Genomic DNA, 23,612 nt, shown 5'->3' with positions numbered 1-23,612 from the left:
TGCTGCAGATCGCAGAGCCCCAGGTCTGCACTGCGTGTGAGAGGCCTGGCCCCCCTCATGCTGCTCCTGTTCCCCGGCAGGTGATTGAACTGTGCCGCCCTCTGGACTCCCGGCTCGAACACGTGGACTTTGAGTCTCTCTTTTCCTGTCTCAGCGTCCGACACCTGCTCTGTGTTTTTGCCTCCCTGCTTCTGGAAAGGAGGGTCATCTTCATCGCAGACAAACTCAGGTACCACCCGTGGCTACTCCTGCTAAGGTGTTTGAGCGGCGGGCGTCTCACACTGTCTGGAATCTGTAGAGTGGGGACTGCCTGGGACTGCAGAGGCAGATCCTCTGAAGAAGGGGTGTGAGTCAGTGGGCAACTAAGGCTGGAGGTTTGTGAGGCACACCAGTTGTGTAAAGTGAGGTGAGCCCGCACTTCTGTGCACTACTTTTCTGGTACTTGGTCTACTTTTCACTCATCCTGCTTTGTGCTGGGCACCCTTCCATGTGCTAAGGAAAGAGGCATAAGAGACACAGAGCTGTCCTCAAAGAGGCCTCAGTCCAGGGGGGGAATGGAGAAGTAAACAGACCACCCAGCAGCATGTCGTAAAGGCTGACTAGAGGCAGAGCATCTGGAGAGCGAGGAGGGTGCGCATTCCCAGAGGAGGCGAGTTCCCTGTGTCTTAAGGTGAAGAGCAAGTAGAAAGCACATTCCGGGCAAAAGGAGCTGTCTGTACAAAGGCAGGGAGACGGGAGGCCAAGAGCATCGCCTTCAGGAACTTGCAAAGCAGCTCAGTGTAGCTGCGCAGAGAGGAAAGCCCAGAGGAAAGCCAGGAACCGGCAGAGATGGGCAAGGCCCGTTGCATGGAGGGCTGCAGGGCCATATGGTGGAAAGCAGAGACAGAGCCTAAGGCATCCCTTCCTCTCAGTACTAACGTAAATCACACACACAGACTCACTGCCCAGTAGGATGCACCCACATCCTCGTGGTCACATTCAGTGATTTGCAAAGCCCAGGCCACAAATCAAAGAAGATCCTGAAGGAGATGCAGGTAGGGATTTGGGTTAATTCTGAACTTTGAAAAAGAAAAAAAAAAAAATTCCTGGCATTTTCATCATTTCAAAATACCGAGTCAGAGCCTTCCTCGCTTTGGAGCTGAGGACATAGTTGCACAAGTGGTGGCTGCAATTCCAGGAAGGGCTGAGATATGGGGCCCAGCTAGAGACGGGCCAACCGACCAGGAGAGGCAGGGAGGCCAGCTGAGAGTCCATCTGGAAGGAAGAAATGCCAAAACACGAAAATTGGAGAACTGTGGTTTGGAGAGGAAATACGACTCTCCACTCTAGAAAACAAAAGGGAGGAAGAAGAAAAGGGAAAGAAGGACGGAAAGGACCAAGTGTATGAATGTGGGGTCCATCAGGAGGCGTGGTGGGAAATGGAATCCAGCCCTCTCTCCGCCGCAGCCCATCTGGTCACCTTGATGATGCTAGTCCTTGGACGGCAGCCACTTGGCTACCCCCAGGCTGCTCCCACCCTGCCTTTGAGCCAGCTATTCACTTTTAATGTCAGAGCTATTGTACTCCCTGTGTACTTTTGTCAGCTCAGGAAGCAGGCCCTGCCTACAGCCTGCAGCTGGTGCTGGGCGCCAGGCAGCTCTCCAAGCTCCCTGGGCACCGGGGAATTTGGACCAGAGAATTCTCCGGGTTGGGGCCCTGGAAGCTAAGGATGAGAAATAACCCTTCCGTGACCAGGATGGGATTTCACCGGCACTCACTCGAGTAACTGTCTGTACTCTCTGGAAGCCCCACCATCCCCGGCGCCCGCACCATCTTTAGTTGTAGAATTCTCAGGCTTTCCTTTGGGGGAGGGGAAAATGATGGATCTCAGAAAGACCTAGGCAAGGAGTAGAAGGCCCACCAGGAGTGGAGATGGGGCAAACAGCCCCTTGAGGCGCTTGCTTCTGGTTTAAAGATGTTAGGCTCGGGAAGGGTCCAGCCTGAGAAAATGTCTGAGAAGGTGGGCGTGGCTCGAGAGGAGCGGCCACCAGGGCCTGTGGGCCCCCCCCCCCCCCCCCCCGCCCTAACCCAGGCTTTCCTCAGGGGGAAGGAGAATAGAAAGTATCATCTGTCTTTCTCATGAAGGTACAATGAAAGAGAAGCTGGGAACAGAAAGGGAGGGGAGTCTCATCAAAGACCAGTGCATCCCCGCAGGGCAGCAGAGGGCAGGTGTCAGAGGCTCAGGGCACCAGGACACCGGGAAGTACTTAGGACACAGATGTCTGGGAAGGGACTTGGCCACCTCTACCTTGTCCCTGGACAGATTTCTGGGTTGACACGTTGAACTCTGGGCATCCCCTCACACGGAGCTGCTGTAATGAGAGACAATGGACGGTGAAGGGACCCCATCCCTGAGAATGGAGCCTGCCCTGCCCTGGGTCTTGGTCGGTCCTCCCAGCCCCCCCACCTCCTGCTCTGGCAGGAGACAAGTCACCGCGGTGTTCTGATTAGAGGGACTTGGGAGTTTCTCTCGTCACCCCACCTGCCATGGTGCCTGGCACTCTGCCCTGAGAGATTTAGTCTCTTCAAGCAGCAAACACCCACGAGAGCGTAAAGTGCCAGCTGTAGCTGCTGCACGCCGTTCTCGCCATAGGGCCCTTACTGCCCACTGGCTGTTTTCTTTTGCAGCAGCTGCCAGACGTGGGGCACTGAGGAGACGGGGTTTTTGTAGGGGAGGAGGCGGGGGCAGGGACATGGGTAATTCTGGCGCCTGCTTTGGGTCCGGAGCCAGGCCATGGTGCACTAATTAGTGTGTGCCAGTGCATGCATGTGCATATAAAATACCTGGATTACATCTTTAGACCCTTTACAACATTCAGACGTGCACGTCCATCTCTCATCACACAAGAGGGGTCTTCCCGGATAGGGAGGAGGCCTGAACACCCTCAGCTGTTGGCCCCGGGTCTCCTCATTTAGGAAACAAGGGCTTGTCTGTGACCGGCCCCTCGGAGCTCTGACTTGCTAGGGCTTCGGTGTCTCGTGGGCTCCTGTGTCTCATGGTCCCCAGAAGCAGCCCACGATTGTCCTGTTACAAATGGCTCCGAGTGTTCTCTCTCTTGCCCGATAAATTATCTTTCCACCCAACACTAGTTCCACGTGGACCTGAAGAGGTGGGGAAATAAAGAAAGGAAGGCCCTGAGAGCTCTGAGGCAGGAAGAGAAGGAAACACAGCATGGGCGAACCTGATGAGAATAACAACAGCGCAACCGTGAGAGCAGGGAACGCCGGAAGCTGCCCTGGGCCAGGCTCCTCTAAGGGTTTGGCCTGTATCCTCTCAGGCTCTTGACAACTCAGTCAGTTAGGTTCTATGAGTAGGAAGCTAAAAAGCACACTGGAGGTTAAGTCGCTTTGCTCAAGGGAGGGGTCAGTGGGAGAGCCGGGCTTCAGGCAAGGTCAGCTGGCTCCAGGGAAAGGGAGGAGGCGGAGCAGGCCGCCATGGTCTGGGGGTGGGGGGAGGTAGTGTCTGTGAGGCTGTCCGGCTACAGTCTTTTTAAAAACATGCCATTAGGACCCCCTTGGTGCTTGGCAATCAGGCCAGAATTGTCTCCTGAAGACGCTTAGACACCTGTGCTTCTCTCCCCAGGGCCCACCCTCCCTTACCGCCTTCAGCCTTCCAGCCGGGACCCCAGTGAGGCATGTGGACTGGGTGACCTCCGGAGTCTCTCCCAGCTAGGACCTGCTCTGACTCTGCGGCCAGGGTGCCCCAGGCCTCCTGGCACTGTGCTCCTTGGTGTCTGCCCTCCCAGCGATCTTACTCCAGGACTTACTAAGGTCCCCCGACCCCAATTCCTGACCCAGGACTCATCCCCCTCAGGCATCCTGTGATTTTCAAAGTGCCCCAGGGGGCACTTCCCTGGTGGCCCAGTGGTTAAGACTCCACACTCCCAAGGCAGGGGGCCCGGGTTCGATCCTGCACGCATGCCACAACTAAGACCCTGCACAGCCAAATAAATAAATAAATATTTTTAAAAACCAAAAAACAAGGGGCTTCCCTGGTGGCGCAGTGGTTGGGAACCCGCCTGCCAACGCAGGGGACACGGGTTCGAGCCCTGATCCGGGAAGATCCCACGTGCCGCCGCGGAGCAACTGGGCCCGTGAGCCACAACTACCGAGCCTGCGCTCTAGAGCCCGCGAGCCACAACTACTGAGCCCACGTGCCACGATTACTGAGCCTGCGCTCTAGAGCCCGTGCTCCACAGCAAGAGAAGCCACCGCAATGAGAAGCCCACGCACCACAATGAAGAGTAGCCCCCGCTCTCCACAGCTAGAGAAAGCCCGCTTGCAGCAGTGAAGACCCAACGCAGCCAAAAATAAATAAATAAATTTTTAAAAAGTGCCCCAGGGGACAACCACGTCATCTAGCCAGCTGTGAAGTGGGGGAGTAGACTGTGTAATTCCTGTGGGACCCCTCTAGCTCCAATGCTCTGGGATTCTATGAAGGCGCTACTGAGGGAAAGTCAGCCCTATAACCAGACATCTGCCCCTCCCCACCCTCAAGGAGGCCCACTCCTCTCCCGGGGGATCTGGTTCAGTAGAAACCATCTAGATAGCGTTTCCCTTAGAGGGATTCTAATCGTCGGCACTTCAGGGCGGTGAGATGCTGAGGTAGCTCACTGTGAGAGCTCCGCTATGGCCCTCTTCACCTTATGTGGGTTAGAGATAAATACACACCGTGCTGTGGATCCGCTCCCACGGGATTCCCAGGCCTCTGCTCTAGCCTGTGCTCAGCAGCTGGGGGCACCCTCTGCACCTCCTCTTGCAGCTTTAACTGCCTTCTTCTGAGGGGGCCTCTCTCACCCTCAGATGTGCCCCCTCCCCTAACAGGGAGCGCGCACAGGAAGCCTGGCTCACCTGGGAGGCAGGGACCTAGCTAATGATCGAAGCACAGAAACGCCGCCAAAAAGCATGGTGGGTGTGACGTCGCTGAGGGAGAAAGCCAGAACCCTCCTTCTCTCCTCCACTCCGCCTAAGGGTACTCCTCTGGGAGGCGTCGGCCTCCGTCTAGTTCTGATTTACGGGAAAATAGCTAGAGGGGATTGAAGTGTTTTTCAGCCAGGCCATGACAAACAAGTAGCTGGCCGCAAGCTGTCTGACCTGGCAGAGTCTATTAAGAAAGCCTTCAGCCTAAGTTCAGCCGGTACTTTCATCCTCATCAGCTGACACTGCTCTCTACAGGCTGCACATGCACTGAGTTCCAGCCCTGCTTAGTGAGAAGCAGGCCTCTCCCGATTGCCGTCCGTAGCCCCAGTCTTCTTAAGACCACAGAGCAGGGCACGAGAACAGGGCATGCCGCAAACTCAGGGAGTGGCCCCGTGATGTCGCGGGGCGGACGTTAGCCTGCTTGCGGCCTGTACTCAACCGCCACCAGCACCCTCCACATCGCACGTCTCATCTGCTCAGCACCGCGGGTGCGTCTGCCCGCTGCAAGAGGGAAGAGCTGGGAGCCGTGGCAAACACCGTGTGAGTTACAGAAGGGTTTTAAGTTGAGCCAAAAATCTATCAAATTTAGAATAACATTTCTGCTCCGTTTCATCTCTAGGGTGGACACTGAGTGTTTCTTAAGGCTCTGTCAAGCCAAAGTTTAGCAGATGAAAAAGAAAGAATGTTGTTGTGATGGCTTGTTCTGTTGTCATAACAACCCAAATAAATATTTCCCTATACCCCTTTCTTCATTTCCCTGATGATAAACATTTTGTTTTTTAGTTTATTAATTTCAGTTCCCAAAGTTTCGGCCAAATCTACAGACTAGGCTGAATAATGAAGTCAGAGCTGCACGTAAACAATTTGTACAGAAGTTGTAGACAGGTTGAAGTTTGTTTGTTTTTAATTAATTAATTTATTTATTTATTTTCTGGCTGCATTGGGTCTTCGTTGCGGTGCGCAGGCTTCTCTTTGTTGCGGAGCACAGGCTCTAGGCGTGCGGGCTTCAGTAGTTGCAGCACACAGGCTCAGTAGTTGTGGCTCATGGGCTCTAGAGCGCAGACTCAGTAGTTGTGGCGCACGGGCTTAGTTGCTCCGCAGCACGTGGGATCTTCCCGGACCAGGGCTCGAACCCGTGTCCCCTGCATTGGCAGGCGGATTCTTAACCACTGCACCACCAGAGAAGTCCCAGGATGAAGTTTTTAATAGTCAAGAAATTTACTTCTTATCTTTTTGTAGTGCATTAAGACCAGAAGCCAAATGACAGACTTCTAGCTAATGATAAGTAGGATTAGGTGGTCAAATCTTGACAAATTTAGAGTTTGAACCTTGGCCTTGACATGGGATAACTAAACAAATAAGTCCATGTGTAGCTGTGTGCCGTCATCTTGTTGTGTGTTCATTTTTAATCAGTTTCTGTAAGCTTAAATGGGGTCCCCTATCTTGTCTGGAATCAGTTGCACCAGCAATGTTTGCCATCTCAGAAAAAGGTTGGGTTTGTGGCATGCCCTCTCCAGGCAGGTGAGCTTGCCAAGGCCTACCCAAAAGTGTGAGTAGCTGCCATCTTGGTGGTCTGGCACCCAGAAGACTACTTCGGAGGTCCTCAGAGTGGCTGACAGGGGAGATACCTACATTTAATTCAGCAGAGTGCCATGAAAGATGCAATTTTAATAGCACAATGCCATCAGACTGATTACATATTAACTACCTATTTTTGCCTATAAACACCAAGAAGATAGCATTTGAAGCAACATTTAGACAGTAGCACAGCCACAAATTGTCTTCTACTCCAAACCCATCACTGACAGAATCTTGGGCTGGAAGCGTACTCCAGTTCTTCCCTCAGATTCAGATCCCTCCCAGGCTGTGCTGGCTTTGTGTGTAGTCTTTTGGGGCCTTACTGCAGCAGTTTAAAAACTCTCCAACACTTGTATCCATTAGTTGCTCAGACTGAGGTGTCGCCATTGCTCTTCTGTCCTGTCTGTGCTAATGAGCTATAGAATTACCCTCTGATGACAGGCCTCGGTTCTTTTCAATGTCGCTGTTTCCAGCTCCTGGCTCCTATTTCCACTTCCTGGCTTTCTCTCTCTCTTTCTTTCTTTCCTTCTGTCTTTCTTTCCTTCTTTCTTCCTTCCTTCCTTCCTTTCTTTCCTTTCTCTTTCTTTCCTTCTTTCTTTCCTTCCTTCCTTCCTTTCTTCATTTCTTTCTTTCTGTCATTTTTTGGCTGCGTTGGGTCTTCATTGCTGCACACGGGCTTTCTCTAGTTGCAGCGAGCGGGGGCTACTCTTCACTGCGGTGCACGAGCTTCTCATTGCGGTGGCTTCTCTTGTTGCGGAGCACGGGCTCTAGGCGTGCGGGCTTCAGAAGTGGTGGCACATGGGCTCAGTAGTTGTGACTCGCGGGGTCTAGAGCAAAGGCTCAGTAGTTGTGGTGCACGGGCTTAGTTGCTCTGCAGCGTGTGGGATCCTCCCCGACCAGGACTCGAACCTGTGTCCCCTGCATTGGCAGGTGGATTCCTAACCACTGTGCCACCAGGGAAGCCCTCTCTCTCTCTTATAGTTCATAGTTTGTAGATGTTAAAGCTGGAACGTCCACTTTCCTCATGTTAAAGATGAGGAAGCTAAAGCCTGGAGAAGGGCTTTACCTGAGATCACACAGAGAGCAGCAGACCCAGTTTTCTTGAGGCCCAGCCTGTGTTCTTTTTAACTCGGTGACACATTACTCCAGGGTTTGAAAGTATAGTAATGGAAATACGGCAGCCACCTCCTACTAAGTCTCACCAGGCCCCAGACTAGATCCGAGTTACCTTTCACTCACGTTCCTGGGATTGATGCACAGTAGGGGAAACGCTTTGCTTGGAATGCTAAAGGATGCTGATGGGCTCGTCCTTCAAATTCCTGGGGTCTATCCAACTCTGGAAACTCATCATTTAATTTCTGGTAGCATCTTAGAGAAAGCTCTGTGCTTGATTCTTACTGGTTGCTAGGTGAGTTGGGAGGCTGCCCAGCACAGTAACCCCAAGTAGGGCACAAGGGCTTTGTAGCAACCACAACCATAGTGTCTTCTCCAGGAGAACTTACGCAGTCACAAGTGTATATGTCTCTGGACTGATGCTTCGACCCTCAGGAACCACCACAGAACTGCAAAGCATTCTGAGACATGACCCTTCTCCCCTGTGCCCATCTTTTAACCTTGTGTCCCAGCCAACCTCCCACTGGGGCATCTCCTCCCCCCCCACCCCACCCCCCGCTTTTGTACAGATTGATCACAGCTGCGGGCCCTGGTGTTCCTGTCCATCACCCCCACTGTAATGCGAGCCAGCTTCCAGGGCTCTCTTCCTAGGACTTCCTTCAGAAACACTGCCTGTCCTCCAACCAGCAGATGCTCAGTAAGGCTACACATTAAGGGGCAAGTGAACTTGAAGAGTCATCCTTAGCATCGCCAGAACCACAGACTGTTCTTTGCATATTCCTAAGAAACCACCAATCCCAGCAGGGCCCACCCCCGTGGAAGGCTCCTCTAGCCTTCACGAGTCGGGGAATAAAATTTCGACAGGCTACACTCAGAATAACCCCTTCTTTTCCCTTCCACCATTTATTTTGGGGGAAGAGCTGCCACTAGCTGTATTATTTACAGAATCTGACCTTTCCTTCTAGTGTTTCAAGAGGCAGAACTTTTTTTTAGAATATTGGTGGGGCTGGAGAGCAAGAGGGATGTGACGCTGCCAGCACTGCCCACCTGCCATGTGGCTCCTGACACTCTGGGCTCCACAGGTGCCAGCTAACGAGGTGGCAGTGGGAACCAGGTGTGGAACATTGGGACCCAGCTGCAACAGCGAATCAGACTATTCAAAAAACAAACAAACAAACAAAAACAACTTGTTAGGAGAAATCACAAACAGAGGCAGCACCTACCTACATGGCCAACAGGTGACTCAGCTGAGTTGTCATCAAACTGAGTACAGTTGTCCCTTAGCTCCCTGCGTTCCAGTTAAATGAATGAATTTCTTCTTTCTTTCCGTGACGTTTATTCACCGGCCCGATGTATCCAGCGCTGGCGTTGCTCATCATTGTCTTCTCAACTTGTTCCAATGCCTTCCCGGTCCAGTTGGTTCACACTCACTGCACCTAAGCCGGCACACCCTGTCCCCCGACCCCGGCCCTGCAGGGCTTCCACCAGGAGACACAAAGCGCTGCAGCAGCACAGAGAAGGGAGAACCCATTAGACTTTCTCCTTCTAGGATGAGGCCAAAAGAAAGCAGAAGGGCGGGAGGCCTTTTCTTTGAGTTGGGAAAAAAACAGTTGAACAGTTGTATTTTTCTATTGCAGCGACTGAGAAAAACCCAAGGGCTTCTGGCTGTGCCTCTTCGTACCTCCATTCCTCAGTCTGTATCTCTTTACCGCCCCCAGTCTGCAGGACTCCTCTGTCCCCACCCTGCCCCCATCCTGAATGCAGAGGTTACTTTAACCTCTTTTATTTTATTTATTTATTTTATTATTATTTTAATGTTATTTATTTATTTGTTTGTTTATTGGCTGCGTTGGGTCTTCGTTGCTGTGCACGGGCTTTCTCTAGTTGTGGCGAGCGGGGGCTACTCTTCGTTGTGATGCATGGGCTTCTCATTGCCGTGGCTTCTCCTATTGTGGAGCACGGGCTCTAGGTGCACAGGCTCCAGTAGTTGAGGCTCGCGGGCTCTAGAGTGCAGGCTCAGTAGCTGTGGCGCACGGGCTTAGTTGCTCCGTGGCATGTGGGATCTTCCCGGACCAGGGCTGGAACTCGTGTCCCCTGCATTGGCAGGCAGATTCTTAACCACTGCGCCGCCAGGGAAGTCCCTACTTCAACCTCTTTTAGCCTCGGGCTTGTTAGCTATAAAATTCAAAAGGCGATGCACTCCATCTCTAAAATCACTTCCAGGTCTAAAATTCTGTGATTCTATAACTTCCCTGGAGTCAAAAATGCTCAAATCACACCTCTGAAATGTAAACGGACTCTTTTTTTTTTTTAATATTTATTTATTTATTTATGTATTTATTTATTTTTGGCTGCGTCGAGTCTTAGTTGCGGCATGCAAGATCTTTCGTTGCAGCCCATGGGCTTCTGTCTAGTTAGGTGCAGGCTCTCTAGCTGTGGTGTGGGCTCCGTAGTTGCGGCACATGGGCTTAGTTGCCCCACAGCATGTGGGATCTTAGTTCCCCGACAGGGATCGAACCCACGTCCCCTGCATTGGAAGGCAGATTCTCAACCACTGGACCACCAGGGAAGTCCCCTGTCAATGGACTGTTAAACATGAGTGCTGCATTTTTATTCTCTTTTAGTGAATTGACTAAAGTGAGAGTTTCAAAGACTTGCTGAAGAGACCATGGATGACAGCGTCCGTGGCCTGGACCATCGCATGATCCACTCTTTTCCAAGTAATATTTAGGAACTTACAACAAATGTGCTATAAAAAGAGGTGGATTTCATACACAAGGCTTCCTTCAGGGAATTCCTTCTTAGGGTCTCTTTTAAGGGACTCCCTCTAGTCACTTGGAAATGAAAACCAACATCCCAGTAAAACATGTAAATGTCAAAATTCCAACTCAACCATCACTGTCTGTCTACCTGTCTCCACCCCCCGCCCCCACCAGTTCTCTTGTCCAAATCATTAGCTTCCAAGCCTTTTTACTGCAGTCCCCAATAAGAAATACATTTTAGGGACTTCCCTGGTGGTCCAGTGGTAAACAATCCGCCTTCCAGTGCAGGGGACGCGGGTTCGATCCCTGGGCGGGGAACTAGGATCCCACATGCTGCGGGGCAACTAAGCCCGTGCGCCACAACTACTAAGCCTGCGCACCTCAGCTAGAGAGCCCACGTGCCGCAAACTACAGAGCCCATGCACTCTGGAGCTCACACGCCACAACTAGAGAGGAGCCCACGCACCGCAACGAAATATCCCGCATACCGCAACAAAGATCCCGCGTGCCACAACTAAGACCCAACGCAGCCCAAAAAATAAATAAATAATTTTTTAAAAAGAAATACATTTTACATTCAGACCCAATATACTACCCACATAATACACACAGATAGTTATTTACAACTGGAAAAAAATGCAGCATGTTCTCTTATTTTCTATTCTATTCTTCTTGTGGTAGTTGTTGTTTTTTTTTTTTTTTTTTAATTAATTTATTTATTTATTTATGGCTGTGTTGGGTCTTTGTTTCTGTGCGAGGGCTTTCTCTAGTTGCGGCAAGTGGGGGCCACTCTTCATCGCGGTGCACGGGCCTCTCACTATCGTGGCCTCTCTTGTTGCGGAGCACAGGCTCCAGACGCGCAGGCTCAGTAATTGTGGCTCACGGGCCTAGTTGCTCCGCGGCATGTGGGATCTTCCCAGACCAGGGCTCGAACCCGTGTCCCCTGCATTAGCAGGCAGATTCTCAACCACTGCGCCACCAGGGAAACCCTGGTAGTTGTTTTTAATGCTAATAACAACCCACTGAAATTATTTCAAGACCCCACAATGGGCTGTAAATATAGTCTGCAAAAACCTGTTCTAGACACAGCTATCCTTGTTTATATTTTAATGTCCTTCTAGTTTTCTAAGTCATGACCTCACACCCATAGTACTTGAGCAGATCAACTTTGTAGACTGGTCACACACAAATACAGATTAGTCCTAAAAATCAAAAAGTTTTAGAATAAAGTGAATTCAACACATTCAGTGATCTATAGATCAAGGAAATTAAACATAAATGGCAAGCAATTCACTAAAAGTATCAACGTTCTTGATGTCTAGGAGAAAGTGATGCCTTAAGAAAAAAAGCTTCTGTGCTTTTCAAGAAGATCCTTTGAAAGGCGGAAGTCACTTCACCCCAAGCTGCTGGCTGAATTATTGATGTTGCTCTCCTTGGTATAAGTCTGAACTTTAGTCTGTCTCACCCTTACTCAGCTAATAAAGAAGGTATTATAGTGATAAAAACAAAACGTTGGGGTAGCATCTTTCTCATTTTGGGGGTGATCATTTGAAAGAAAACACAAGACCAAATGTCAGAGAAATATGTGGATGCTACGCTACTAAGAGGCATTTCATGACTCCAGTGAGTATTAGGAGATTGATTATTTGCTAAGATAGAGAACAGGAGGGTTAGGAGACATGCTGATAAATGGACGAGATTCAACATTACCCTTATTAGGTTAGGGGCCCCAAACTGGGAGCAGGATAGGAAAGAGGGCTAGTGTATATTTTAAGGATTTCTCAGGGGGTACTGGATTTAGAGGAACTCACTAGATTCAGAGGAACTTAAATGATTTGGGGGGGGGGGATTGCTTTCTTTTTTATATATATAAGTTTATTTATTTATTTTTGGCTGCGTTGGGTCTTTGTTGCTGCGCGCGGGCTTTCTCTAGTTGTGGAGAGCGGGGGCTACTCTTCATTGCGGTGCGCGGACTTCTCATTGCGGTGGCTTCTCTTGTTGCGGAGCACAGGCTCTAGGCACGAGGGCTTCAGTAGTTGTGGCACGCGGGCTCAGTAGTTGTGGCTCACGGGCTCTAGAGCTCAGGCTCAGTAGTTGTGGCACACGGGCTTAGTTGCTCCGCAGCATGTGGGATCTTCCCAGACCAGGGCTCGAACCTATGTCCACTGCAGTGGCAGGCAGATTCTTAACCAATGTGCCACCAGGGAAGCCCTGCTTTTCTTATTGCAGTAAAATATACATAACCATAAAATTTACCATTTAAATCATTTTTAAGTGTATGATTCAGTGGCATTAAGTACATTCACAGTGTTTGCAACCATCACTACTATCCCTTTCCAGAGCTTTTTCATCATCTCAGCTGTGACTCTGTACCCTTTAAGCAACAATGCAACACTCTCCCTTCCCCCAGCCCCTGCTAACCTCTATTCTACTCTGTCTCTATGGATTTGCCTATCCTAAGTCCCTCATATAAGTGGAATCATCCAATATTTGTCTCTTTCTGCCTGGCTTAATTCATTTTTTTAAAATATTTATTTTATTTATTTATTTTTTAGGCTGTGTTGGTCTTAGCTGCGGCACGCAGGATCTTCTTTGAGGCATGCAGGCTCTTCGTTGGGGGGCGTGGGCTTCGCTCTAGTTGTGGCGCTTGGGCTCTCTAGTTTGTGGCACACGGGCTCTCTAGTTGAGGCGTGGGACCTCAGTAGTTGTGGCGTGTGGTCTTAGTTGCCCCGCGGCATGTGGATGTTAGTTCCCCAACCAGGGTCCAAACCCACACCCCCTGCATTGTAAGGCAGATTCTTTGCCACTGGACCACCAGGGAAGTCCCTAGCCAATATCTTTTAATCCACCTCTTTTCTCCTTAAGTAAACCAGAGCTAAGTGATTTTTTTAAATGGCCTCAGGAAAGTTTTATGACAGTGAGATTATAGGTGCCTGACATCATGGGAACCTAGTAAAGGAGCATTCATCTATCCAGAACTCAGCTTCCCTGCAACTTTGCGTAAACAGAGCACAGCTGAGAACTAGGGCAAATGTTCCAAAGATGTCCTAACAAATGACATGCTGGTTACAGGGCCCTGAAGATGACTTGGTATACTCACAGACGAATCCACTGGGCCCTCACTTTTGTTTTATTCTTACCGTAGACATTTCTAACAAGCTTCTAAAGTTTCCAATCCCATAGCATTTTAGAAACAGCATATTAGAATGAGAGGAGAGGGAAGCAGCTGTGAGCAGGCTCAGTAGCGAAAAGAAACGATTGCAAGGGAGAAGAGAAAGTCTGCTCTCACTCATCTCGGAAGGCCGCCAGTCATCGCTGTGCTGCGGCTCCGTAGGACTGATATCAAAGTGATAATCCCAAGTAATCCACCCTTCATTCAACAAACTGAGTCTGAATCCAGGCACTGAGCAAAGCGCCGTGGATCACGCGTGATTAATAAGGCCCCGCGTTTGCCAATAAAAGGTTACATTATGGGACTTCCCTGGTGGTCCAGTGGGTAAGACTCCACGCTCGCAATGCAGGGGGCCTGGGATCGATCCCTGGTCAGGGAACTAGATCCCACATGCATGCTGCAACTAAAGACCCCAGGTGCCACAACTAAGACCCAGCACAGCCTAAATAAATAAATATGTATATTTTTTAAAGAAGGCTACATTATGATCATTCTGCTTTAAGAGAGACTATTTCTCCGAATGTTGTTATTTTTCTATGTGTTGGGTTCTGGGCAAGAAGCACCTGTATGTGAGTTTCGCTTTTACACGAACCGAGCCGTTTGGAACGGACGGCTGCACATGAATACTGAAGGACTTACCCTGTTTTCCCTTGATCACACCTAGGTTTTCATGCTTGGCGGAGAGACTGTGTGTTTGAATACAAAGCATCTTCAATAAGAGAAGGAGTACCCATGAGAAGAGAGGCTTTTGTTGTTTGGGGGTGTTTGGGGAGGGAGGGGGAGTGGGAGCTGGAGTGTGAACAGCTCTCTCTGGCCCCCGTGGAGGCTGCCCACCTCCCCTAAATCGGCCCTTTCTCCCCTCTCTCCCCGCTGCAGCACCCTGTCCAAGTGCTGCCACGCGATGGTGGCGGTCATCTACCCCTTCACCTGGCAGCACACCTACATCCCCGTGCTGCCCCCTGCCATGATCGACATCGTGTGCTCGCCAACCCCCTTCCTCATTGGGCTGCTCACCAGCTCGCTGCCGCTGCTCAGGGAGCTGCCGCTGGAAGAGGTGAGCTCGGGGAGGTCCCCTGTGCCCTGCCTGTGGGCCGGGGCAGAGGGCAGGTGCTGGCTGTGGCTCTGCCAGCAGGCAGGGTCGGGGAGCAGGGGGACCCCACAGCTTTGTCTGGGAGTTCGCCGCCCCAAGCCGGCTTCAGTAGACCCTCAGTGACTGCAGACTCGGTTTCCCCTCTGAATGAACCTACTGCCATGTATACGCATTGAGAAGGGCAGCAATCAACAATTTACCCAGATTTTAATACACCTAATCCATAAAGAGCCATCCACCCTATCCTTCCCTTCTCCACCCCGCAACACCGAGGGAAGAAAGCACACAAAGAGCTAACAATAACTGGAAATTATCTTTGGGCTAATAACGAAGTCTTGACGAAGACTGTGCTCCTACAAGGAGGTCCTTTTTCGTATCAGTTAAAAAACAGCAACCAAAATGTTTTTCATGATGGAGTTGCGGATTTTCAAGTTGGCATCCCAGTGAGGAAAGCCCTTGGCGTTTCTGTGGTTATTTAGTCGCAGCCCCTTCCTCTAAACAGTCTCTGTCCCCGTGTACTGAGAACTTCCAGCAGTCAGAGCAGAACTGTGGGGGCTGAATGACGCTGCGCCGTCCTGAACCCCCAGGGAACCCCTGGCCCTGAAATCCTCCCCGTGTCCCCAGATGCAGCTCCTCTAATTGCCCAGATAGTCCTAAAGTCCCGTTAAATGTCAACCATCAGACTCAGGTCTTCGAGTGTGGGTTTGTGAACTGCCAAGAGTTTGCCTGGGTGCCCTCAATCCCGCACATGGCCCAGTTCCACCCCAGGAGAAGGTGTGAGAAGGAAGGAGAGCGCTCCCTTAACTCCTGGGCCAGGTGTCAGAGCCCATGATTCCCGCTGCTGGTGGAATCATGGTGGCCATCCAGGCCCCTGCTCATCCTCCATCATAGCCAGTGGCCCAAGCTGAGGCCTGGGGCTCGGCCACTCGCGTGATCCTATGAGTGAGCGCCTCCTTAAGTTTCGCGCCCTAGGCCCTTCACTTGCTTCACCCTAGTTGTGGCTCTGGGTCTCAGCCTCACTCTCAGGCGGGAGGAGGGAGGTGCTTTAGCCTGAAAGCCTTGACTCATGGAAGCCCAGCACCTGTAGCTTGACTTACTCTCCCGTTGGGTCCAGTCCTCTGGGTCTCTCCCCTCCTATCCCATTAAAACAAATGACAGGGCTAAGTGTGTCACTGGGAGGTAGGAGGAGGGAGGCTTGGGGGGTGGGTGAGTGGCAGAACCAAGTGGAATGGGAACGATGGGGGGCTCTAGCCTCTGGCACCTCCTCAGTGACCCACACACTAAAAAACGGTCTGAGCGGCTTTGCCTTAGCCAGTCCGGGAACAGGGCAGGGAGTCCAGCCTGTGGCCCACACATGTCCCAACCTGCAGTTACAGTGTTGAAAGTGTGCATTTCTGGAAAGCCCTTTGCCTCACCTCCCCTCTTCATCATTTGTGGCTACGGTGGCAACGTCAGGAAACCACAAATGGCCCCCTCCACCCCCAGCCCTGCTGCCACTCTGGGTGCCAAGAAGGAGGAAGGCTAAGAGTCCATCTCTGTATCCCGGAAGCCCTGGTAACAATAATAGTCCCTTTTCCTTATCTCATAGGTCCTTGTGGTCGACCTTGTCAACAATCGATTCCTCAGACAGGTGAGTAAGAAGTGCAGCTTCAACTCACTGCTTGCTCTGTTTTCACCTCCTTGTTGTTCGGAGCTCAGCTTTCCAGCTATGGAAAGGCTCCCTTGTGTGCCTGAAATTGCACAACAGGTCAGGGGACTTGGGCAGTCCCTGGCCAGGGCTCGACTGAGGATAGGACAGAAGACGGGGCCAAAGAGGAGGGCTCTGGACAAAGGAATGATTCCCATGTGTTCTGTCACAAAACGGTTTACTGACAATTAGAATCTTTGTATAGGTTATAACTATAGACACTTGTCTTTCTTCAACATGCTTTTCAATGACATTTGATAACAAATTTCATGATATAACATGAAGTGGAAAAATCAGGATGCAAAATTGTATACATTATTTTGCTGACCTTGTTTTTTTAAAAAAGAATAGAAATAAGAAAGAAAAGAAAAAAAAAAAAAATATATATATATATATATATATAACTCTAAAAAAGATTGAAAGGAAAACTCACCAAAACATTAATTCTGGTTGTCTTGGGGTGGGAGACTGAAAAGGAGACAGATTATGAGTGATTTTTAATTGTTTTGATACTTTCATAGATTTTCTATAATGATTATAAACTACTTTCATTATCAGAGAAAGTAATACACAGTTAGTTTCTTGTTAGCACTTGCCAGAAAGGCCTGACTCCTATCAGATCTTGCAAAGGATCATTACATAAAGGCTTTCTGGGCATCCTGAAGGACTGCTTTTACACTTGGAATGGCCACTGAAAAATTATACATGTTAATGCCTTTTTTTTATCATTAGTTCCATCTACTTTCACTTCCCACAGGCCCTCTGGGTAGGCCCATCCCCAAGGCCTTCCTGCTTTGAGACCCAGATCATAAAGCCAGCTTTGAATAATACTGGTCATCTGCCCTGACCCGAGTCCCCGGATTAGAACTAGCCATCCCATGGGGTCGGGGGGTAGGGGACAGTGGGAAACATTGATTGAGGAACCACTAGGTGCCAAGCACTTTCACAAATTAATTGTGTTGCATTTAATCTCCCCCCCCCCCAGCTTTATTGAGATATTATTGACACATATCATATGTAAGTTTAAAATGTACAACATGATGATTTGATGTACATACACGCTGAGAAATTATAACCACAGTACGGTTAGTTAACCCCCCATTGCCTCACATAATTACCTTTTTTGTGTGGTGATAACATTTAAGATCTACTCTCTTAACAACTTTCAAGTGTATGTTAACTATGGTCACCAAACTGTACATTAGATTCCCTAGAATTTATTCATTTTATAACTGGAAGTTTGTACCCTTTGACCAGCATTTCCCCATTCCCCTCACCCCTCAGCCCCTGGTAACCACCATTCTACTCTCTATTTTTATGAGTTCAGTTTATATATATATATATATATATATATAACTTTTTTTTTTTTTTGGCTGCGCCACGGGGCTTGCAGGATCTTAGTTCCCTGACCAGGGATTGAACCCAGGGCCCTAGCAGTGAGAGCACTGAGTCCTAACCACTAGACCACCAGTGAATTCCCTGAGTTCAGTTTTTTTAGATTCCACATATAAGTGAGAACATACAGTATTTACCTTTTGCTGTCTTATCTACTTCACTTAGCATTAGTCTATCCATGTTATCACAAAAGTCAGTATTTCTTTCTTTTTATGGCTGAATAATATTCCATTATGTGTATGTGTATGTATGTGTATATATGCACATACACATGTATATACACGTACATACACATCTATAAAAACGTCTATTCATGTCCTTTGCCCATCTTTTTTTCTATTGAGTTGTATGAGTGCCTTATATATTTTGGATAGTAACCCCTTATCAGATATATGCTTTACAAATATATTCTCCCATTCTGTAAGTTGCCTTTTCATTTTGCTGATTGTTTGTTTTATTGTGCAGAAGCTTTTTAGTGTGATGTACTCTCACTTGTTTACTTTTGCTTTTGTTACTAGTGCTTTTGGTATCAGATCCCAAAAAATTGTTGCTAAGATCAATATCAAGGAGCTTTTCAACTATATTTTCTTCTAGTAGTTTTACAGTTTCTGTTCTTACATTTAACTCTTTAATCCAATTTTTTTTAATCCACATAATTTTTGTGAGTCATATAAGATAGGGGTCCAATTTCATTCCTTCGTATGTGGATGTCCAGTTTTCCCAACACCATTTATTTAAGAAACCATCCTTTCAGACTTCCCTGGTGGCACAGTGGTTAAGAATCTGCCTGCCAGTGCAGGGGACACGGGTTCGATCCCTGGTCCGGGAAGATCCCACATGCCACGGAGCAACTAAGCCCATGTACCACAACTACTGAGCCTGTGCTCTAGAGCCCACGAGCCACAACTACTGAGCCTGCATGTCACAATTACTGAAGCCCATGCACCTAGAGCCCATGCTCCGCAACAAGAGAAGCCACCGCAATGAGAAACCCACACACCGCAGGGAAGAGTAGCCCCCGCTCGCCGCGACTAGAGAAAGCCTGCACACAGCAATGAAGACCCAGTGCAGCCAAAGATAAATAAATAAATAAATTTATTAAAAAAAAAAAAAAAAAAAAAAGAAACCATCCTTTCCCCATTAAATATTCAGCTCCCTTGTCAAATATTAGCTGACCATATATGTACGGGTTTATTTCTGGGCTCTCAATTTTGTTCTGTTTGTCTATATGTCTGTTTTTTTGCCAGTACCATACTATCTTGGTTACGGTAGCTTCGTGATAAAGTTTGAAATCAGGAATTATGATGCCTCCAGCTTTGTTCGTCTTTCCCAAGATAGTTTTGGCTATTCAAGGTCTTTTGTGGTTCCATACAAATTTTACGATTGTTTTTTCTATTTCTGTGAAAAATGTCATTGGAATTTTCATAAGGATTGCATTGAATCTATAGATGGCTTTGAGTAGTATGGACATCTTAACAATGTTTATTCGTTCAATCCATGAGCACAGACTATCTTTCCATTAATTTATATCTTCTTCAGTTTCTTTCATCACCGTCTTATATGGTGCATTTAATCTTCACGGTGAGGTAGATACTGATTGGTAGCCCATTTTACAGATGGGGAAACTGAGGCTCACATAGCTTGTAAAAAGTGGAATCAAGGTTCAGACCTCAGACCTCTAGTTCTAAGTTGTGTTCTTTCCACTAAAGCAGGAACTGTGCCAGGCCTGCCCCGCAGTGTCCAATGTGTCCTGCTGGCCAGGATGCAGCCACCATCCCCAGAAGCACTGGGGCGATGGCCCACCCGTTTTTTCTGCTTTACAGATGGATGACGAGGATTCCATTCTGCCCCGGAAGCTTCAGGTAGCCCTGGAACACATTCTGGAACAGAGGAATGACCTGGCTAGTGACCAGGATGACAGGTCCCCCGACTGCAAGCGTGGTAAATGCTCATGCACCTCCCAGACCGCACCCCCTCTTCCATCATTGGAGTCAGGGAGCAAATGGACTCTGAGCATCTGTCCCACTTGGCACTGGGTTAAGCAGGAAAATAGGCAAGAGGTATACAAGGAGAGAGGCTGGGTGCTCATCCCCTTTACAGGACCTCATTCTAACAATGAGTTGTGGGGAAGACTTTTCCCACCCCATTTTGGCCCTAAAGTATCTGTTTAATGGTGGGAAAGAAGTGACGTGCTCACTGTGGGTAATCTTTTCCGTGGGTCATTGCAGTTTGCCATCCAGGGAGCTAGCATCCTTGTCTTAGTGACTGGCTTGTCCCAAAGGCTCTGCCTCAGCCCTCCGCCCTCACCGGTCCTGGTCCTTCCCCATTTTGCTCAGGCCCTGAGTCCAGCCCCTTGAACGAGGTGGTGTCCGAAGCCTTCGTCCGCTTCTTCGTGGAGATCGTGGGCCACTACTCGTTGTTCCTGACGGCAGGCGAGCGAGAGGAGAGGACCCTGCAGCGAGAGGCCTTCCGCAAAGCCGTCTCCTCCAAGAGCCTCCGCCGGTTCCTGGAGGTCTTCATGGAGACCCAGACGTTTCGGGGCTTCATCCAGGAGCGAGAGCTGCGCCGGCAGGATGCCAAAGGTCAGGAGGCATGTTCCCTGTTGGGGGCTGAGGCAGCCGGAGGTGCCCAGACCCCGGGTGGGTGTTGAGCAGGGAGGAAGGTCGGGGGCCAGGGCACAGATGGGAACGGCATGCGGCCTCCTCTGGAGGACGTTCATTCTCGCCACCTCTGAGCTGGGGAAACTGCCCCTACGTCCTGCCGTCTCCTCAGGCGTCGCTTCCCCTCTGCTGCCCATTCCCAGAACCACACTGCAGGTTCTGGCGGCAAGTTCCCTCCTGTTCTCTTCTCCCCAGCTGGACAAAACTCTCAAGGACACCCTTCCCTTCCCCTCTCTGTGGTGCCTCTTCTCCTTTTCCTCAGGCCTCCTCTGGTTCCCTCTACCCTTCTTCCTCCCCCTCTCCTCCGGGACCTGGGGATGGGATAGAGGAGGAGAGGATGGCCCCACGCCCTCGGCTGTACGTGGTGCCACTGAGCCCAGCGGGCTGGCCATGGGGGAGGCAGGACAGCAGAGACTCCCCCAACCTGCGGAGTTTGTGAGTCATCGCTCCACGAGACCACCCACCCCCGCCCCACCCCTCGCGCCTTGAGGTTCCCCTGTCTCTCCTAGTCTCCTTGTCCCTGTTGCTGGATTCCGTCACGCTTGTAGTGATGGAGGAGCAGGGAGTGTGCACCAGGAGAATGAAGCCATTCCCATCTCCTTCTCACATCGTTTTAAGTCCTTTTGGGAATCTAAAAACTAGAAACGTCAGCAAAGGCTATCCCAGATGGGAGCTGGACCCAAGAAGGGGAAAGATGCTCAACACTGAGGAGGTGCCTCACAGTGACCAGGGGTCAGGGCCAGGGAAGCAGCTGGCCCAGGCCTTGGTGTCCTCTGGGGCTGCGATTGCAGAGACTGATCCGAGGAACCAAAGCTCTACATTCCCAGAGCTCTTTGCAAGGCAGAAAGGGAGTCTGCCACACTTCAGGTGTTCTGATGAGTGCTATCTGAAGAGACGAAAGAAAATGGATTAGCGAGTATGAGTCCCACAACTCCTGATGAAAGGATTCCTTTTAATAGAAGACCTGCTGGGTACACAGATCACTATTTGATAGAGAGAGCGAGACATAAGGCTTACAAGTAGCACAGAAGGAGGCCCCTGTCTGTGGAAGATCAGCAGGAGATGAAGACAGGGTGCCTGAGGCTCCAGTCCCGGGTAAGAACTGAAGGACCCTCAGAGGTGACCTGCCCACCCTCCTGAGTCTGCAGATGGCAGCCGGGTTCCCAGGAGGCCAAACGACTTGGCCAGCAGCCCTCTTGTGGGAGAATGCGAGGAAAAGGGAGCTCTCAGGAGCTCCTGAGAGCCAGGGCCGTCTGGTTCATCTTTGAAACTGCGGCCCTGGCACGGTGTAGATGCTTGGAAGGCGTTTGTCCAGTAAAAATAGGGTTTCACATACGAGCTAGCTTTACAGCTTTCCAAAGACAGTTATTGCACAGCTTGGACAATTATAAGGGCAGTAAAAGCCCTTATAAATCTCATGATTCAGAGCATGTTTATGGGAGCAACTTCATCTCAGAAGCAAGGTTTCTCTTTTCTATGGCAGTAAGGAAATGGATACGTTTAGAAGCACGAAGAGAAGGAACTAAAACGGCTGGGATTTCTCTTGTCAACAGGTCTTTTTGAGGTCCGAGCCCAAGAGTACCTGGAAACACTCCCCAGTGGAGAACACAGTGGTGTCAACAAGTTCCTGAAGGGACTAGGTGAGGCCTAGGGGTCTCGGTTCCCATCAGCAGCCTCTGGGCCATGGGGTCTTGGCCAGTTCCCTCCCCTAGAGCTGGGGCCTAATAATGCAGAGCTCTGAGGCCTGCACCGAGTGGGCCAAGTCAGCATTTTACCCACCTGCTCTAATCTGTCCCCAGATCGTAAGCAAAGGACACAAATGGCCCCCTCCCTGCTTTCCTGGGCCCCTGGCTGTCTTGCTGTTCTTTCACTATTATCTCCCCCGCTCTTAAATCTTCTGGGGTATTGGGCTTAGAAGCATGATGAATGGAAGCAGAGAAAGGTGTCTGGCAGTAAAGACCTGGACCAGCCTCCAAATGATGCCCCTAAAAAGTGGAAATGTAAGAATTTTAATAAGGACTGCAGTTTAATCAGGAAAAAGGCCCTTACTAGGAAAGGGAGGAGGAGAAGAAAGCGAAAAAGATGAAGGAGGAAGCAGGCCCCAGTAAGGAAGAACTGCGGTGAGGAGGACCCCACGGAGGACTTGCAGGGGGCGTGCTGGTGCCTCAGCCAGGATGGCCAGCTGCCTGGGAAGGGACGACCTACCTCCCGCGCTGCTGGGAGTTTTCTCCTCACTTGGCTCTCAGGGGTGTGTTACAGTCAGTGCTTCCTGTATCACCATTTCAGAAGCAACATCTACAGCTCTGACATTCTTCCTTTCAAAACTGCCCCAAGTCTGAGGAAGATCCCTTTTCACGGGGCGGTGCACGAGGAGTGCAAGGGGGCAAACAGGCAGGGCGAACTCCCCCAGCTTCTCCTGAGCTCTGGGGTGAAGCTCTGGGGGGTGGGGTGGGGGGGTGGGAGGCCACAGCTGTCCGCACTGCCTCTGGGGTGAAAAGGGCAGGATTTAACTCAGCCCCTTTGTCTGCCTGGTGAAATGTTCTTGCTTTCTTTTTTTAGGCAATAAAATGAAGTTTCTCCACAAGAAATAGCCCTCAATCCAGCCTCCGGGGAGAACTTTTCCTAGGGCAACCACGTGTTTTAAAAACAGTCCTGGTGGTCTTTCTGAAATGTTGGGTCCTTGGTTGTCCCAGGGGCTGGGCTAAAGGCCGGCGTGGTTTCCGGCCACCCCTGGGCTCTCCCCAGGACCTGGGACCCCCGAGCCACCGGAAGGTGCCGCTTCTTTAGAACAGCACTGGAAATGGGACCTGAGACCAGGCACATTCAAACGGATTGTTTTGGTTGTTGGTTTTGGGTTTTTAAAATTTTTTTTATCTTAGATATTAAAAAAAAAAAAAAAAAAAAGAAAAGTGTTTGGGTTTTCCTTTTATTATGCCAAGGCTAAGACAGCTGTCCTGCCCTGTGTCATCTCTCCCTGGTTCATCCTGCCTGGCAGTTGCGCTCTGGAGCCAAGAGGAGGCGATGGGAAGGAGCGGCCCCCAGGTGCTCCTCTGGGCAGAACCGGGGACCGGTGCGGGGGTGAAGGGGGGAGCACTGTGGGGACGCCTACAGACACTACAGACACCACACCACAGGTGTCGGGACAGGAGTCCTCTTGGGGAAAGGGCTGGCAGGTAGTGGAGTGGGGTCAAATCTG

General features: G+C 50.1%; 1 protein-coding gene across 6 annotated transcripts in view; it reads left to right on the top strand.

The window, feature by feature from the left end:
• The window catches only part of DENND2A (DENN domain containing 2A), a 99,151-nt gene extending 75,846 nt beyond the window's left edge, over nt 1-23,305 (top strand). For 5 of the 6 annotated variants that reach the window (XM_068549572.1, XM_068549570.1, XM_068549569.1 and 2 more), the window contains 7 exons: nt 81-229; nt 14,461-14,638; nt 16,263-16,304; nt 19,580-19,697; nt 20,093-20,338; nt 21,970-22,056; nt 22,976-23,305. In XM_068549572.1, coding sequence (XP_068405673.1) covers nt 81-229; nt 14,461-14,638; nt 16,263-16,304; nt 19,580-19,697; nt 20,093-20,338; nt 21,970-22,056; nt 22,976-23,007 — 852 coding nt within the window. In that variant the 3' untranslated portion in view covers nt 23,008-23,305. Of the gene's footprint in view, nt 1-80; nt 230-3,622; nt 5,500-14,460; nt 14,639-16,262; nt 16,305-19,579; nt 19,698-20,092; nt 20,339-21,969; nt 22,057-22,975 lie in introns of those variants that run through there. The other variant, XM_068549574.1, reaches the window with a different exon arrangement.
• Nucleotides 23,306-23,612: the final 307 nt, after the last annotated feature.

The sequence above is a fragment of the Eschrichtius robustus genome, chromosome 8 (genome assembly GCF_028021215.1).
Source record: "Eschrichtius robustus isolate mEscRob2 chromosome 8, mEscRob2.pri, whole genome shotgun sequence".
In the NCBI taxonomy this organism is placed as follows: Eukaryota; Metazoa; Chordata; class Mammalia; order Artiodactyla; family Eschrichtiidae; genus Eschrichtius; species Eschrichtius robustus.
Note: the sequence above shows the minus strand (reverse complement) of the source record. Positions and strands in the feature narration are given on the sequence as shown.